Genomic DNA, 17,863 nt, shown 5'->3' with positions numbered 1-17,863 from the left:
TTGCTGTTTCTCCCCCTCTGGAATCTTTTTCAAAGGTTTGTGAACTACATGCAGGGGCTACCTGGTAAGGGCAGGTGGCACTGCCAAGGGCAGCAAACACTGAGAGTCTGCTGGGCTGGACAAGTCAGCTTCCGCTCTCATCTGTGTCATAAAGTCAGGTCCATACAGGTCCCCACTCCAGATTCCCCCTACCCAATGTGGACTCTCAGATGGATCATGGAGAATGGATCTGAACTTGTGGGTCAGGGAGCACCCGTTCTCAGAAGCTACCTTGCGTTCTGCCAGCTCTCATCTGAGGTGAGGCCTGGGCAGGCACAACTCCGCAAGGGGGACCTCTGGCCCAGATGGTCCCACTTAGTTCCAGAGTGGTGTCTATGTGGTCCTAAGGTCTCACCTGTCCTGACCACCCTTTCCCCTGGTGAAGAGGGAGGACAGAGGCCAAGCTCACACACCAGTCCTGAGTTAGGCTGTGGGCAGCAGTCCCGACCCTCCTGGGGTCCAATCCGGGAAGAAGATCTTGGGAGCAGGTGGCAGTTAGCATGGAGTATGCCAACAGACAGTGAACCAGGGGCACAAGAGGGCAGCATGGGGGCCAGGGCCCAAGGAGTCGAGGCAGTCCGCCCAAAAGCAAAACAGTGCAGAGCAGAGCCAGGCTCTGTGGGGGTCAGGCTATGCCATGTGAGCTCTGCTGCACTCTACATGCCTCCCAGCCACTGGCAGAGCCTGCTCCTTAGCACCTGAGTGTCTTCATCTTGGAACGTGGTAAAGGTGGAAAAGGACTGGTTTAGCATAACCGAACTATTTTGTGAATGAAGCAAACACTATTTACTAAACAATGCAGATGTGCATCTATTTCTATTCTAATATTGATATATATTCAACAGGTAACTAGAGCCTTTCTCATATTAGCTGTCAATCCCTCTTCACAAGGTAGTTGATTAAGACTCCAAGCCAAGAATCTAAAGGGAAGACAGCCTCTGCCATGGTCCCCCTCCCTCTCTGACTTTCCTCTGAAGTCCATGTTCACCCATGCTATGTGCACATCCACACTGGGCCATGTAAGTGAACTTCTTCTGTCAGAGTGGAAGGAGCAACTGCAAACATGGTCTCAACTTCTGTTGCATCCGCTTAGTCTTTAAAGTATAGATATTCCTTAACTAAATTGTTATAAATCTGAAGTTATAGTGTAATGGTTAAGTATGCGTGTGGGGGGGTCAAGGTTCTAAAATTAGACCACATGGATTCAAATCCCAGTTTTGTAACATTAACATTGTGAACATATAAAAATAAATATGTCTATGGGTGGTATGTGGAGGTCTTGAGTGAGTTACATATCTTCACTGATTCTCAGTTTTCCTTACCTGCAAAACGGGGTAACAGTTCCTACAAGGCTGTTTTACCGAGGCTCACTGAATTAAATGAGAGAATGCATAGATAGCACTGAGCACAGTGGTTAGCTGTTGTTAAGTTAGCACTGTACACAACCGTAAAAATGCAGGCGTTTCAAGAGGGACCTCGGGAAATGACACTGCCCAGAAGAATTGGGCAGAATTGCAGCTGTCCTCCACCTGGGTCTTCTATTCTGAATCTTTCCCTCCTCCAGTCCATACTCTCCAGTGTCAACAGCATTTGCTTTCCAAGAAGCAAATCTGATCACGATGCCCCAGTGTCACTTGGTTAAAGCCACTAAGGGTTCCTTCCCCTGGGCTCAGGATAGAAGCCATACTCCTCAGCCTGGTTTGTGTGCCCTCCCACAGCAGGGACCCCACCTCCTTTCCACTCGCACTCATGCTGTGCTCCCAGCATGTGGACCTCCACTGCCCCTGCCCTACCCCAGGGATTTGTGCTTGCCTTTTTGTGCAGGAATGCTGACATCTCCTTGGCCCTGCTCTGCAGTGTCACCTCCTCAGTGAAGTGCTAGTTCCCAGACACTCAGCTCTTCAGCACTTGGCTACTTGCTAAGAACAATAGCCTGCTGGTCTGCTGGGAGCTATGGAACCAAACTGCCCACGTTTAAATTCTGGCTTCTCCATGTGGCCATCAGCAAGTTTCTCCATCTCTCCTTGCCTTGGTATTTTTAGTGAGATGAGAAAGAGAATATTATTGAATTCACAAGATTGTTAATGAGAATTAAATGAGTTAGCATAAGGAAAGCATGTTGGTACATAGAACACTGCTTGGCACATAGTAAATGCTCAGTGAATGTTCACTGCGCTAACAATGTTATTATCATCATTATCATTATTCTTATTCCACCAAAATGTAAGCTCTTTAAGAATAAAGACTGCCTATTTTGTTCACTACCTGACAAAAAAGGTGCAGGATGTACAGCTGTTGAGTAACACGTAGACCACTGCATGTGGTTAATTGTTTATACGAATGCCCAAGCCCCATCAGCCAGCAGAACACAAGCATCTTGACTAGCCAATCAATCCTGTATTTCCTGGTTCTGTTCAATGGGGAAATAATAGACCCTCAATAAACGTTTGCTGAATGAATAAATGAATGAACCTCTGAGGTTGCATGTATACGTTATCTCCTTCTAAAACATCAGCTTTAGCTCTAAGTTTATCAAAAAGTCATGCCCTTCATTCTTTTGAAGTGGATATCCAGTGGTTTCTGGAAGATCTCAAAAAAACAGACAGTGCATTCGGGGGCTTTATCCCAGAGCAGTCTTCAGAGGAGGATAAAGTTCCTCAAGAAGTGTCTGCCCCTGTGCATTTCCACCCGCCAGGAAGGACCCCCTTTCCTGCACCTCTACCCTTCCTGAGCCCCCCGGCTGTCCTCCTCCACCACAGCCAGAGGGAACTGGGCCTCATTAGGGGGATGGTTTATTCCTCATTAGGCACCAAGCTTGGCTGGAGAAAAGCCAGCTATCACTTTATCCAGAGCCAGGAAATCTCCCAGTGTGGAAGCCCCCTCTCTCCCATTCTGCACCAAGTCCTTCACTCTCGCTACTTCACGGAAAACCTTCCTCTAGAAGGAAGTGAAAAAATTCCCCCAAAATATATCAGCCCTTCTGCTACAGCTCATCTACCTAAAGTGAAAAAATAAAACCAGGGAGAGGGGAATTTGTGTATAATGTGAATAAACGTAGTCTGTAGACTTTATTGAAGTACTGCTGTTTTGTAAGCCTCTCACTGACCAGAACCACTTATTATTCCAAATGCACATAGATTTATGATCTGAAATGCTCACCATGTTTTTTACCCTGGAGAACTAGAGGGAGAGCGAGTTCCAGCTCGGTGTTTGATAAGATAGCTTACATCATTTTATCCACACGTCAATGCAGTGAGGCAAGTGAGGTTTATTATCTTCCTGTTATGAATGTGGGCTGTAGAGACTGAGAGATTAAAGAGGGTTGTCCTTGGCCAGCCCTAAGTTTGGAAAACACATGTAATTTCATTCTGTCACTACTGAGCCATTGCTCTCTGCCATCACCCATGTATCAATGTTGCAGCCCAGAGCTTCCCGTCTGCCATGGCATGTCCATCGTCTGGCCCCTGCGCTCTCTTCCCTCCCCCAACTACCCCTGGGCTGCCCAGCCCTGCACCTGCACTTGTGAGGCTGCAGCTCCCCTGGGGGCAGTCTGGCATTCCCAAGCCCTGGCTAGGGACCAGAGGTGTGTAGTTCCCTGGCTTTTTGGTCAAAGACATTCCAGGGAGTTTCAGCAAGTAAGAGCTGCCTTTAAACAGCTTCCAGAAGCCCCTGCTGAGCGCTCAGAGTGGGAGTGAGCCACATCCCAGCTCTGCTATTCACCTGCTGTGTTACCCTGGGCAGACCACCCAGCCTCCCTTCCCTGTACTGTAGGAGAGGGAGCAGCTTTGAGAATCTGATAGTGCTGTGAACAGTCTCCCCTGAAGACATTTGCACTAAACATCACAGGTGTCATTTCAGGAGGGTCACAGTGTCCATCCATTGAGCCCACCTGGGTACCCCATAGATCCCCTGCCCCTGGATAAGAATCCCTGGGCCCAGTGAGCTCTAACACCAAAGTGGGAAGCCCCCAAATACAGATTTTTTTAAAGAAAACTTCAGTAGCTTATTTTCTCACTATGAAAGAAAGAAAATAGATTTTAAAAGGAAAATTACCATAAAACAACTACCAGTAAAATTACTATTAATAATTTAGTAAATATAAATTTAAAAATTTAGTAAATATCATACAGTCTTTATGTCTCTCTCACTCTTGACATACACATACATAAATCTACTCATTATACCAGGAGTGTTTTGTCATCTTATTTAAATATCATTTAAATATTATTTGGCAATATGGCCAGGCACAATGGCTCACAGCTATAGTCCCAGCACAGTGGGAGGCCAAGACAGAAGAATCACATGAGCCCAGGAGTTCAAGACAAGCCTGGACAACAAAGTGAGATTCCATCTCTACAAAAAACAAAAAAAATATAATTAGCCAGGCGTGGTCACATGCGCCTGCAGTCTCAGCTACTCAGGAGGCTGAGATGGGTGGATCCCTTGAGCCCAGGAGTTCAAGGCTGCAGTGAGCTATGATCACACCACTACACTCCAACCCAAGTGACAGAGTGAGACCCTGTCACAAAAAAATATGAATAAATAAAATTATGTGACAATATAATGTCTACATAGTAATCAATTGCATGGTAATTCTGTAATGCATTATTTAACTTTCCCTAATTGTTAACCATTTATGTTTTCATTATTATCTGTACAAACATATCTGATTATATTCTTAGACTAAAAGTGGAATAGCCAGTTCTATGCAGAAGGAAGCTTTTGATACCTATCACAATTTGCCCCCTCTCTCCTAGAAAGTTTTGCTGATTTGCACTCCCAGTAGCTGTAGGGAGGCAGGTGGAGGGGACTTAGACCCGTGTTCCCAAGCGGCTTCCTTGAACCAGCAACTCAGAATGTTGATACCAAGTGGGGCCTGTGTTTTCTAAAAGTTAGCCATCTCAGTCCACAGAAATTGTGTCTAGGACTGGCCTCGCCACATTTTGAAGTGGGTAAAACTGGTCTTGGTGCTTTCCTCCCTCCCTCATTCCCACGTAGCCACTTGATCTGACTGTAGCCCCTTGCCTCCCAGGTTCAGCAGCAGTTGCTCTGCCCCCACCACCTGGATTCACAGACCCTACAAGGCATCCCATCAGCAGGCTCTAGACTTTCCATCCACAGCTTTATGAATCTGTTACATGCACCTGTGTGAATGGGTTCAGGGGAGCAGGCTGAATTCAGAGTACAACGGTCCTGAGTCAGCCCAGGCAGAGACTGGGACATCAGACCCAGTGAGGAGGCTGTTACCAGGCAGGGGATGGTGTTCCGGGGCCAGATGAGCAGTGGAAGTCCATGTTCATGCCTGCTCTGTCTCTTATACAGTTGGTCCTTCAGAATGTTCCTCAAAGGGAAGAACAGGGCCTCTCTGAAAAGATAAATTCATTTCCCTTGAAAATTGGCTAAACAGAGTGTGTTGCAGGGCCATGAGCCCCAGAATGATGGGCAGAGTTTCAGCCATTTGCTTGGTAAACTGTGCTGCTCTCTGAGCCTTAAATCTACTTATCAGTGATGGGTGTTTGGGGAGGGAAGATCACACATGGTCCGGTCCCGCTGCTGACCGCCTCTCTCTTGGCCCCGCAGTCTGACGGCTCCATCCTGGCCATCGCCCTGCTGATCCTGTTCCTGCTCCTAGCCTTGGCTCTCCTCTGGTGGTTCTGGCCCCTCTGCTGCACCGTGGTAAGTGCCCCAAACCTCAGGCCATGCAAGGTGATGGGTGACATAAAGTTCACAGACCATGAGTAGAGAGAAAGGGATTTTTAAAAAACTAAAGATGGGAGACAAATCTTACATTTTTTATACAATTTATACAAAATTGATATTGAACTGACATTGATCAATGGAACCATGAGTCATCAGCAGTCAGTATGAGTTAGGGTGTGAGATTGCCAATGGCCATACCCCTTGGGTGGGGCAACTGGAGTGGCCGCTTTAGTTCTGGTGCTTAGGGAAGATCCACAGGACACCATAGATGGTGAGTGTTATTCGACATGTAATGAACATATATGCCTCTGTGTACGGTACACACACATACACACACACACATTTGTTGAGTTGCCCAACCTATACTCTTCTAAGGCCACCCTGGTCTTAGTAACTAGTCTACCTATCTGAGAAAGTGTCTCTGGCCTGACCTCTTTATTTTCAACAATAAAGAATGGCACTTACCTTTATTTCATTGATTTTGGCAACTTTTGTAGGACACACCTACTGTGTGTCCAGCACTGAGCTAAGCACTTTAGCTACAAGATCAATAAAAACCTGCCTCCTCCCCATCAGTGTCATATGGAGTCACCACATAACAATGTCTCCCCAAAATAGCTTAGGGCCTGGAATAATCCACCCTGACGATAATCCCAAATGGTAAATGTCTGGCTGTCAATTTCTGTTCCCTGGCCCTTAGACTGGGAAAAGTCCAAACAAAGTAATAGCCAAATAAAGAAAAAAAAACATTCCCTGTGACATGTCTATTTCTAGCCTGTGCCCTGCCTTTCTGCAAATCAGTGTGTGCTGTGAAGCCCATGAGTGTGAAGTGGCCACTGCTCCACTGCCATGGCATCTTCATTTCCTGTATTTTAGTTCTTCCATGGAAGGGCTGGCAGGGTACAATAGAAACTGAGCCTCTCCAGGACAGGGACTCATCTTCATTTTCCCTCTGAAACTTCAGCATTTGGCACACAGTGTGAGGGAGTTCACATCTGTGTGTACAGCTCAACTGAACCAAGACCACAGAGAGGCAGAGCACTGGACTTGAAAAGAAAGGGGAAATGGCTTCGGATGACATGTTAAAGAGGTGGCAAATGAATGAGATGAGAAGCTCAACCAGGATGTGGACCATGTGGCAGAGACTTCTGGAAAGGGTTGACTTGCAGCAGACAAGTATGGAAGGAGAGACCCAGGACAGGCACAAGTCTTGGATTAATTAGGACCCTGCAGGCTGGGCTGGATTTCACCAAGATTTTAAACAGATTCTTACCAGAGCAGCTCCAAGAGTTAAATGTTGTTTTAAACACTTAAGGCTGCATAACCATTTTATTTTGAGGGTAAAAAATCCTCATGAGTCAGCCCAAGTGCTTTCTATGGAGATTCAAAAACAAGCACATTTTCAAGTCCAGAAAAAGAAAAGAAAAACCTTACAGTGTGTTCTTAAAGAATCAGCAGGCCTGGTAGTAGCAGGCAGTGAACACTATTATAGACCCTTTGATTATTTACAAACAGTTACCTCTGGGTGAGGACAGCTAGGAACATTAGAACAGCCAAGCAGTGCTCCACCAAATACTGGCTGTGTGACCTTGGGCAAGTTTCTTCACTTCTCTCTCAGTTTCCTCATTGGTATAATGAGGACAATAAGAGCTCCCACTTCATAGTTAGATGGTGAAGACTATAAAGGAGTGTATATATATGTGCTTAGAAAGCACCTAACACATAGTAACTGCTGTATATTATTATTATTTAAAAGTATTTTACGGTAATAGGAATCTATTATGATACTGGATGGCATTCAGTTTATATTCTTGGGAAATGTTTCTCAAAATAAACCTTTTGTTATTAGAAGAAATGTCACCCAAGGCCAAATGGAGTTTTGCAATATTCAAAATATTTTTCAATGAATTTATCTGGTTAAGTCCCTGTTGCTTTGGAAGGCAACCAAAATGTCTTAATGTGGTCTGACTTTGTAAGTCTTGAAGGATTTCTTTATGAGGGTTGATCTTAGGGATTCATTTTCCTGTTTATGATGTCTATTTAAGCTGCCTCCTCTTCCTCTTTCTGAAAGCTGGCTTGGGCTCCAGTGCTTGGTCTGCCCCCTCAAACTACTTGCTGATCACTTGCTTCCTTGATGAGGGGTGATGCTCTGGAGCAGGGCAGATTAAGGTCATGTGTTTCCTAAACAGTATACTCAGGAATGAAGGTGAACATGGGCCTCCCATCAGAGTTTCATTCAGAGGACGCAGGGAAGTTTCTCTCCCCTGAGTTACAGAACCCCTCACCACAGCCCCCAGGTTAATAGAGGGCATGCTTGTAAACAATGGTCCTCAAGCCTTCCTCTGTCACTCTTCCTGCATCTACCCCAAGGGTGGGGAATGCCCCTCAACCTACTAGCAAAGCTGCGTCTCAATGCTGGAGGAAAAGCCAGAAAGCAGAAAAGACCTAAAAAATGTGGGGTACATGTCTGCTGTGTGCCTTCTCCTTCCTGCTGCAATCTTTTCTTTAGGAGTGATACTCAAAATATTTAACAACCTGCAAGGCCCCCACCCCCGCTGAGCCACACATTAACCCATGGTGGCTGGGTATGTGAAGTGATGGGAGATGAAGTCCTGCAGCATGGCTGGATAGGAGGGCAGGCCCAGTCTAACTACAAAGAGCAGTTTTAGATGTACTGGTCAGGATGAGCAGACCAGGCACAGGGGTTGCTATCAGGCTTGCCTCTGCTCAGCATCCTCCTGCTTCCTGCTGGTCCTGTCTGGAAGAAGAAACCTGATGGGTGAGGGTGACAGATGATGCCTGCCCACTGCACTTGGCCTTTCCCTAAGGACCCCATTCCCCCATTTGGGCTCTTAACTTCCAGCCAAATGGAACCTGAATTAACTTGTTGCCAGCCTGCCAGATGTAATCTACCAGTAATGACTGATGGGGAGAGAGAAAACTGACCACATCCTGAAGCAAACCTTTAGTGTTTCCCAGCTTGTTCCTCAGTATCGCCAGGACGACCTCTGGCTTTTAAGATTCCTATACTTATTCATTGGCACAAAACATCCACCTTGAAGGGGAGGGAGGTATTGGACTATGCACACTGGGCTTATTCACATTTTCAAATAGGTAATTCAAGGGGTTAATATTTTCACAAATAATAATAATAATAAAGTCCTGCCTCAGTTCCACAAGGGACATTTCCAGAACCCTTCAAGTCACACCATGCCCACTCCAGCTACTCATAAGTTTGGTCCAATATTATTGAAATCTCAAAATTGAACTTTAAAAAGAGGAAGACTAGGAAATCTAAAACAGAAAAGGATCTTTTTTTAAAAAAAAGTTGCAATGTATTAGACGAGTAAATGTTATGAATGGCTTGAATGTGTAGGGGGAAAAGTCATCAATGAATCAGTGACATTAGGGCACTAAAAAGTTGTAGAAAATGCAGGTAACCCTGAGAGTCTACCCTCACCCCAGCCAAGAGCCAATGCCCTGATGGGAGCCTGCAGCCCAGCTAGGGGGTAGCTTTATGTACACAGAGAAAGGCCATCGTATCCTGCCTAAATTTCAGCAGGTAGCAAGACACTGGAGATTCCGATTAGCAGTGGGGATTGGCTGCCCCAAATGAGAAATCTGGATTATAGAAGAAATCCCTGTTGGGGCTCTCAGTTTCATGACCCCATGTTGACACTCTGATAAACACCCCAATTCCCGATCTCCCCTCTGTCCCTATACCTACACCTTCCCGGTGGTGTGTGTTCTCCTCTCCCGCTCCCAAGATATCAGTCACCTCAGAAGAGAGCAGCCCAGCTTGCTGATGGGGCCACTGCACATTTATGAGGGCTTCAACACTCATACTTTAGCAAACTGCTAACTTACCTTTATGGATAAGAACTCCTCCCAAACTGCAACCGTTTCCCTGAAGTTCCCTGTACTACCTCTCGCCATCTCATATTCAGTAGACACCCTGCTGTTCTATCTCCGTGAGAAAACAGAAGCTGTGCTGTGAGAAATCCTTGCACTCCAGCACCCTCATATGTGCATCCTCCTCCAGCATCCGTCTCCCTCCCTTGCCACAGATGTTCTTCGTTTCATCCTTTCTCACTCAGCATTTTCCTCCTTTCCTTTCCACTGGCTTCCTCCCTCTGCCTACAAACATATGCCAGCCACCTTCATCCTTTAAAAAATGTGTCTGTGTTAGTCTGTCCTCACACTGCTACAAAGACATACACCTGAGACTGGGTAATTTATAAAGAAAAAAGTTTCAATTGGCTCACAGTTCTGCAGGCTGTACAGGAAGCATAGTGGCTTCTGCCTCTGGGGAGGCCTCAGGAAGTTTCCAGTCATGGCTGACGGCAAAGGTGGAGCAAGGCATCTCACATGGTGGGAGCAGGAGGAAGAGAAGAACGAGATGGGAGGTGCTACACACTTTTCAACAACCAGATCTCAGGAAAACTCACTATCACAAGAACAGCACCAAAGGGATGATGCTAAGCCATTCATGAGAAACCCACCGCCATGATCCAATCACTTGATGGATCAGGTGATGACTGATGGCTGCAATCAGCCAATCACCTCCCACTAGGCCCCTCCTCCAACATTGAGGATTACAACTTGACATGAGATTTACGTGGGAACATGGATCCAACCCATGTTAATCTCATGCCTTATGTCTCCTTCATGCTACTCTTCTACTTCCCTTCCTTTCACCCACACACTCCTTTGCAGAGCATCCACTGTCCACAATTCCTCTCCTTCCCTCTTCCTCCCACTGCACCCTGAGCGCCATTGCCATTATTTCTCTAATCCTTCGCTTGCAAAACTGAATTTCCCAGCCACTGGTCTCCATTCACTTCTCATTCTTCTTTACCTCTTTCAGCAGTAGGCACTGTCGACCTCTCTCTCCTTTAAACTGTCTCCTCCACTGGTGCCTGCTGGCTCTTCTCCTATGTCTCTGTGCAGTTTCTCCCTGTCTCCCTCATGGGCTCTCTTTCCTCTGGCTTGCCAATTGTTCTCCAGGGTTGCCTTCCGCCCTCTTCTCTAACACCTTGTTCCTGGTCAATGTCACCAACTCCCACAACTTCAACTACTTAATGTGTTTACTCATCACTGGCCGTGGCTCCAGAGGACCAGCCCACATTAAAGGGATCAATGGACATCTCAAATGAAGGCATCTCACCCTCAACATACTCCCTGCTAAACTCTTCACGTTACCCCCAAACCTGCTCTTCATCAGTGGGTATGCCATTGTCCTCCAGGCTGCCCAAACTATGGACTGCAGAGCAACTGCTGAAGTCTTCTTCTGTCCCTCCTTGTCTTATCTCACTTTGGAGCTGCCTACAGCACATCCTTTCCCACACCTCATCTTATCTCACATCCGTCCACACCTTCTACTCCAGCATAGTCACGGTGCCTGTCACTCAGTAGTTGCTTAAGAAATATTTGTGGAATAAATGAATGAATACCATTGTCTTACTCTACATCTCCCACCTGAATTATTTCAGCAATTTCCTAACTGCTCTTTTAGTCTTTCTCACCTTCATTAAAGAGACTTTTCATTTTTAAAAAAGGCAGCCAGGTGATGAGCCTACTCACTACCCTGCCTAGAATTCTCTTGAGTGTTCAGCGGCTATAAAACAGAGTTTCCATCCCTTGAGATGGCATGAGTAGGGCTTTTCCATCCTGGCCTCACTTTTCCAGCCTCACCTCTTACCTTCACCTCCTGTGCAGGGTCTCCCTTAGCACCTGTGCCTGCTTCTTTCATAGCACTGATCATGCTGTGAAAATTGCCTGTTTGCTTGTCTGTCTTCCTCTGTTAAGCTGAAGCTGTTGGAAGCCAAGGCTGTAGGTCCCCAGAGCATAATACAGTGCCTGGCTCAAAGCTGCTGCTCAGTGTATCTCAAAGTTCATTAGCAGCCAAGTGGATGGAGGACCAACTGTGGGCACACTCTACTCTTTGGGGCTCCTTAAACATACCAGGTACTTCCTTATCATGATCTTTTTTGCTCATATTATATCCTCTTGCTGAAATAGTTTCACCTTCTTTATTTTCTCTATGCAATTCTTCCTTCAAAGTCCAGCTTGCTGTTCAGTCCATTTCAGTAGCATCCTGCGTACCTTTTCCTCACCTGGGGAGGATCAGCTGCTATCTCACTTGGTTTCCATGGTGTTTTTCTCATACCTCTATTAGAGCATTTGCTCATTCTATCACAAGTATTTATGTATATATCTCTCACTGTACAGACAGTCCCCAACTTATGGTGGTTCAACTTAGAATTTTTCGACTTTGTAATGGTATGAAAGCCATGTGCATTCAATAGAAAGCATACTTCAAGTACCCATACAACCATTCTGTTTTTCACTTTCAGTATAGTATTCAATACATTACATGAGATAGTCAATACTTCATTATAAAATAGCTTTGTGTTATCTATTTTGCCCAAGTTTAGACTGATGTCACTGTTCTGTGAGCACATTTAAGGTTGGCTAGGCTAAGCCATGATGTTCACTAGGTTAGCTGTATTAAATGCATGTTCAACTTATGACATGTTCAACTTACAATGGGTTTAATCTGGACATAGTCCCATCATACATCGAGGAGAATCTGTACCATGAACTCCTCCATGGCGAGGAGAAACTAGTCACAGAAACTAATCCCAAAATATGGTACAGTGCCTAGTACATATTATAATTTGTGTATTTTCCAAATCAAACTAAAAAGCTAAGTCTTCCTAGGGGAAGAGTGTTAGATGCAGAAGGAGCCCACAGACCTATGGAACTGTAATGAGTGGTTGTGTCATGGGGGTTTGTATTATCCTATTTCATTACTTACATGTATGTTATATGCAATATTTTATATGTATCTAATATTACATAACAAAGGACATTTAAATCAGTTTCTTAAATAAAATCCTAGAAATATGCGCATTTTATTGAGAGGTTAATGGTATATGAGAAACCCCAAGGGAAAAGATCTTAGCATATTTTGCAAAATGAAAAAGTTCTGGGCAGGGCACAGTGACTCACACCTGTAATCCCAACACTTTGGAAGGGCCGAGGCAGGAGGATCACTTGAGCCCTAGAGTCTGAGCTAGCCTAGGCAACGTGGTGAGACAGCATCTCTATTTAAAAAAATAAAGTTCTGGAAGTTAGTTGCATAATTATGTGAGTATATGTAACACTATTAAACTGTACACTTAAAAATAATGAAGATAATAAGTTTTATATTAAGTGCTTTTAACCACAATTAAAAAGAAAAAAAATCCTGCTTTTAAAGCTGCAATTTTTCTGCAGTCCAGCTAGTTAAAACACCACACTATTTAGGTCAAATCAAATCACTGTATTTCTGTTCAAATAACAGCAATTTTTTTCAGTATTTTGGGAGAGGCTCATGTCCATGCATTCAAATTTTTTCCTATATAAACAAAATTCTGTTCTCCCTGTCTTGTTTTCAGTGGCCTTGTAGGTATCTTACGAACAGCTTTTAAAGAATTATGTAACAGATCACGTTTAATTCATTTAATTGAATTTCAAGGATAGTTCAACAAATAAGCCCACTGGACATCTCCAATGACAAATTGCAAAGGACAAAAATTAATCAAAAACTTGATATACCTTAAATGGAAATAAAAATAAAGCATTAAAATAATGTTCTTCACACCGTTAAGAATAACATTCAGTTTGTAGGGCCAGACAACCCAAGCCTAAAATCACCAAAAGGATTTACTGACAGTTTCATAAAAACACGACTGGGACAGACAACTTCTGACGCAGGCATCTTGGGCCTAATACTGATTGTGCTTTCTTGATCCTGTTCCAGCCTCCACCCATTCCCATCTGGACAAGCCTCACGCTACAGCTGACAAGATTATTTCTGGTTAGCACACAGAGCCCTGCCATGACCTGCCCTCACCTCCGGAGGGCAGGTATACCACACACCTCACACACCCATTTTTTTCTCATCTCTGGCTTCCTTCATCCTTTGTGGGCTGCCTGATAACCCCCAACCCCTATGCTTATGCCTGCCAGTGAAATGGAAAGAGGCGAGTTGTTGTTGAAAAGTCGACTGGGTTTCAATGCCACATCTTCCTCTACCAGTTAAAGGATTAGTCCAATCCTTTAACCTTAATTTCCCCTGTGTGAAAAACTAGAAAATTGGAACCATATTGTCTCTAAGGCTGCTTCTTCATATTCATACCTTCTCTAAGTGAATCTGCTTCTCCCTTTCAAGATTCCCTGGTCTGTGGTTCTCAAGCCTGGTTACATATTGAAACCACCTGAGGACTTTTTATACGCTACAAGTATTCAGGGGCAGCATTTCCAAACTATGTCAGGGCAATCATACCCTGCAAGTATGAATAGGGGCACTTCAGAACAAGAGGCATTTAGACAGTGAGTTTTAAAGATATCCTTAAACTAAGTTGAATCACTGTTTTTACTGCAGGACTTCTCAGAGTCATTAATAGGATAATTTGCATGTGACTCTTCAAATTTATTTTGACCCTAGAACTCTTCCTTGGCCTGTCACTACCTGTACTCTCCCAAACACCTATTAACATACTGACATCTGGAAGGACACCAGTATTCTGCCAAATACTATTTCGGAAACAACAGTCCTAGAGAACGCTGAAGCAGCTAAAAGAGCAGGTTCCTGGATCCTAAGATGCAGCCTCTTTCGTGCCCTCCCTGGAGGCTGTACCAATATCAACAAGCTTAAACATCTCGTGAACATCATCAACTCACCCTTGTTCCTTCTGTGCCCTGCTCAGATCCCACTGATACTACTAGTGTCTAAAATCAGCTTTCCCGTAACCCAGGCAGAGGCCAGAGGCTGCTCCTTCAAGCCTCAGGGAATCTGAAATCATGGATTTATTTTGCTGTTTCACTTCACAGACTTCTGCAGTGACACTGACATACCATCTGATGGAGAATATGCACAGCCATTCTCTCACATTACCATGTGAGTCCCTTAGGCCCTATCAACTAATGGTAAAGTTCCTGCTGCAACTCTCACTTTAGACAGTGATGAATCAGGCCTTTCAAATAGTCTCAGTCTTAAGGGAGATGAGATGAGAGACAAAATCATTTGAAATCTGAGTTCTAAATTGGAGGAAAAAAAAGTTGACCTCATTTCTTTGAAAATTTCTGCTACCACATTCCAAATTAACACCCTTGGTACCATCCTTTGCTAAACTTTTACAGTGTAAAATTACTGGATTCAGGCAGTCCTTGGCCAGCATTAACCCACCCCAATCAGTCATGAGGTCTCTATTCAATTGATGCTGTCTATACCGTGGAAAGATTCCTTTACCCGCCATTGACCAGCATCTCATCTCTCCTGGATGTTTTCCATATCAAGTTGCCTACTTTCCCTTGGTTTCTTGACTTCAATTAAAAGAATACTTACAAGGTTTGGGAGCCAGAACAGAAGGCTACAATGTAAAAAGGGTCAGAGCAAGCATCTCCTTCTAGCTGTGATATTAAAGCCCTTATTAGATGGCTTTTCAGATCTGGATTGGCATTTCTTCTATACGTAACTCTGTTCTGATGGCTTCTCATGCAGAATTTAAAAGGCCAGGGGGGCAGCAGTTGAGCTGGCTTTAAGAGACCAACCCAGAAGTCCCCCAGGACATACAGTGCTTTAAATCAAAGGCTTCAGAAAAGACCTTTGTCGTCTAAGTACAGGCACATTTATTTGAGCTAACCTCTGAGCATGCAGGAAGTCATCATTTGTGGGAAAAAAAAAAAATCCATTACTATTGGCTGGCTATACAGCAGACTCCACAGCAAAACAAAAAAATTCCTGGATAAAATAGAATAGAAGTTGCCTTAAATGCATAACCAGGCTCATGAGAAAATAGGAGATGTTTCCAGGGCCCAAATAAAGCAGGATCTGGAAATCAGATGGTCAGCTGACCCTAAAAAGCAGTGGCTTCCTGCCTGAGATTTTCTTATCTCAGTAACCTAGAGGTTTGGCTTAATAGCCTTTCAAGGGCCCATAGAAGTTTGGGAGTTGAAATTGAGTCTTCTGCCTAAAGCTGCCTAAAGCCTTGAGTGAAAGATGGGCTATGGGTTTGATGTGAGTGTGTATGTTTGTGTCCCTAAGAATTCATAACCTCTGAGAGGTCTAGAGTTCAAACTTACACTACTTGAGGTTTTGTAAATTGGAAGCTGAGAAAAAGTTTGGAAATGCTTAGGGATCTGCAAAAGGAAACCTGAAACCTCTGGTAGGTTGGTCTCTCAACCCAGGCCTCGTAGAATTCCCATAGGTAAATGCCTACTACACATGAGCTCACAATCCCAAATTACCAAAAACCCAAGGAATATTATTTATTACCTGGGCCCTTTGGATTTTATGATACACATGGAAAACACAAAAGACCAGAAAAAGGATGAGGAAGTCAGTCCCTGTCAGCACTATTCCCTTTGCTCTGTCCAAAGTTAACAATAATTGTTAAATAGCAGATACATTGAAAATTCTCTGTATATTACCATTTCTCCTATAACATGAAGTGTGTTCCTGAAGATATGACTGCATTATGGAATTTTGGCCCATGAAAATAATAGGACTAATAGGGGAAATGGGTTCACAGCAGAACATTCAAAACTGTGCCATCTTACAAAATAATAATTAGGTTGGTACAAAAGTAATTGCGGTTTTTGCCATTGAAAGGAATGACGAAACTGCAATTACTTTTGCTCCAACCTAACGCTAAAAAAGAATAATAAACTCAATAAAAATGCCACCATTTTAAACACCTTAAGTTCTTAATAAAAGATACTTCAGTAAATATGGCTCTTTACCTTGATTTTTTTAAATAAACAGGTGAAGTTTCTTAGTGGACATGAGTCTGATGTAGCACTGTGGCTTTGAGCTACAGAGACAAGACGGAAGGAAGGACATTCTTAGGGCAAAGTGTCACAACACAAGGGGAGATGGCTATGACTCAGTGTCTTGTTATTCCTTCTGCACTGGCTTAAAATAGAATTTCAGCTTTTGTTGTGTTGCCAGGTTCCTCTTTTCATGTAAAAAAAAAAAAAAAAAAAAAAAAAAAAGCAATTTGCGTGGTTCCAAATAAGACTGAAAACCATGAAAGTACCATTCTGCCGCTCTCGGCATTACCTCCTTTTCTTCACTCCATCACACATGCCTCAAATCCCCTCTAAAGCAAATGGTGGCTCCTGTGAGTTCCATTCTCCTTTCTTTAGTTTTTCAGCATGGTCTCTGAGGAAGCTCATTTGGGTTTCTTTATGCCCATTGCTCTCACAGTATCTCATCTTCTCTTATATCTTTACAAACATCTCCTGCACAGGCTGAAGGCTTTCCTCCCTCATTCAACCCCTGCATTTTTTGAACCAGGACACACACTCCTATTGACAATGCTATGTAAAAGGTTTTTAATGAGGAAAAGAACACGCATTCAGGAGCGCTGTACATGCTGGACTTGCACAAGGACACACCTAAGTGAGAAAGCAAATGAGGTATGCCTGGTTTCTGCATATTCCTCCCCAGGTCACTACTGGTGGCTGGGCAGCATTTTCACATTCACCCGATGTTACTCAGTGGTGCCAAATACTGTCACCTCACACGTTTAAATGGTAATGGTTAACGTTATATGAAGTTGACTATGAAGAACAAAAGACTAAAAATATACATTACCTTCTCCTTTACCTTGTGAAAATCATATTTTGAGCTAGCACAGTTTTGCAGTTTGGTGATTTTAATGCCCCGTTTAACTACCACATATGAACAGTCACAAGTTACATATCTGTGTTGGAACAAAACAGACTGCATGTAGTTTTCAAATTTTCAGAAAGTCTTCTTAGAAATGAATTTGGGATACAAAACTGGAAAATGGAGTCTATAATCACAGGGCAAGTGAATTTACATGGAAGCCTGGGTTAGGGGATGAAAGGGGGTATAGGTGATATCTAATAAGGTGGCATAATTAACCGTAAGGCCAACCCATGACTCTTATTAGATTCCCATGATGCGATGCATCCAAGCATCACAACCCACTCTTGGCAGTTGGGACTTTCAGCATCTTAACTACTGAAGAAACATTTATATGGAGGGTTAAGAGACCAGAATTGAATCTTGTAACATGTATTAAGTGCTTATTTGAGAGGCAAGGAA

At 43.9% G+C, this 17,863-nt stretch overlaps 1 protein-coding gene across 1 annotated transcript in view; it reads left to right on the top strand.

Annotated features, from left to right (window-relative positions):
- The window catches only part of ANTXR1 (ANTXR cell adhesion molecule 1), a 237,497-nt gene that overhangs the window by 133,794 nt on the left and 85,840 nt on the right, over nucleotides 1-17,863 (top strand). The window contains exon 13 of the mRNA XM_054474123.2: nucleotides 5,620-5,715. Within this exon, the coding sequence (XP_054330098.1) occupies nucleotides 5,620-5,715 (96 nt within the window). The remainder of the gene's footprint in view (nucleotides 1-5,619; nucleotides 5,716-17,863) is intronic.

The sequence above is a fragment of the Pongo pygmaeus genome, chromosome 12 (assembly GCF_028885625.2).
Source record: "Pongo pygmaeus isolate AG05252 chromosome 12, NHGRI_mPonPyg2-v2.0_pri, whole genome shotgun sequence".
NCBI classification, from domain to species: domain Eukaryota; kingdom Metazoa; phylum Chordata; class Mammalia; order Primates; family Hominidae; genus Pongo; species Pongo pygmaeus.
This window is presented reverse-complemented; position numbering and strand designations above follow the sequence as displayed.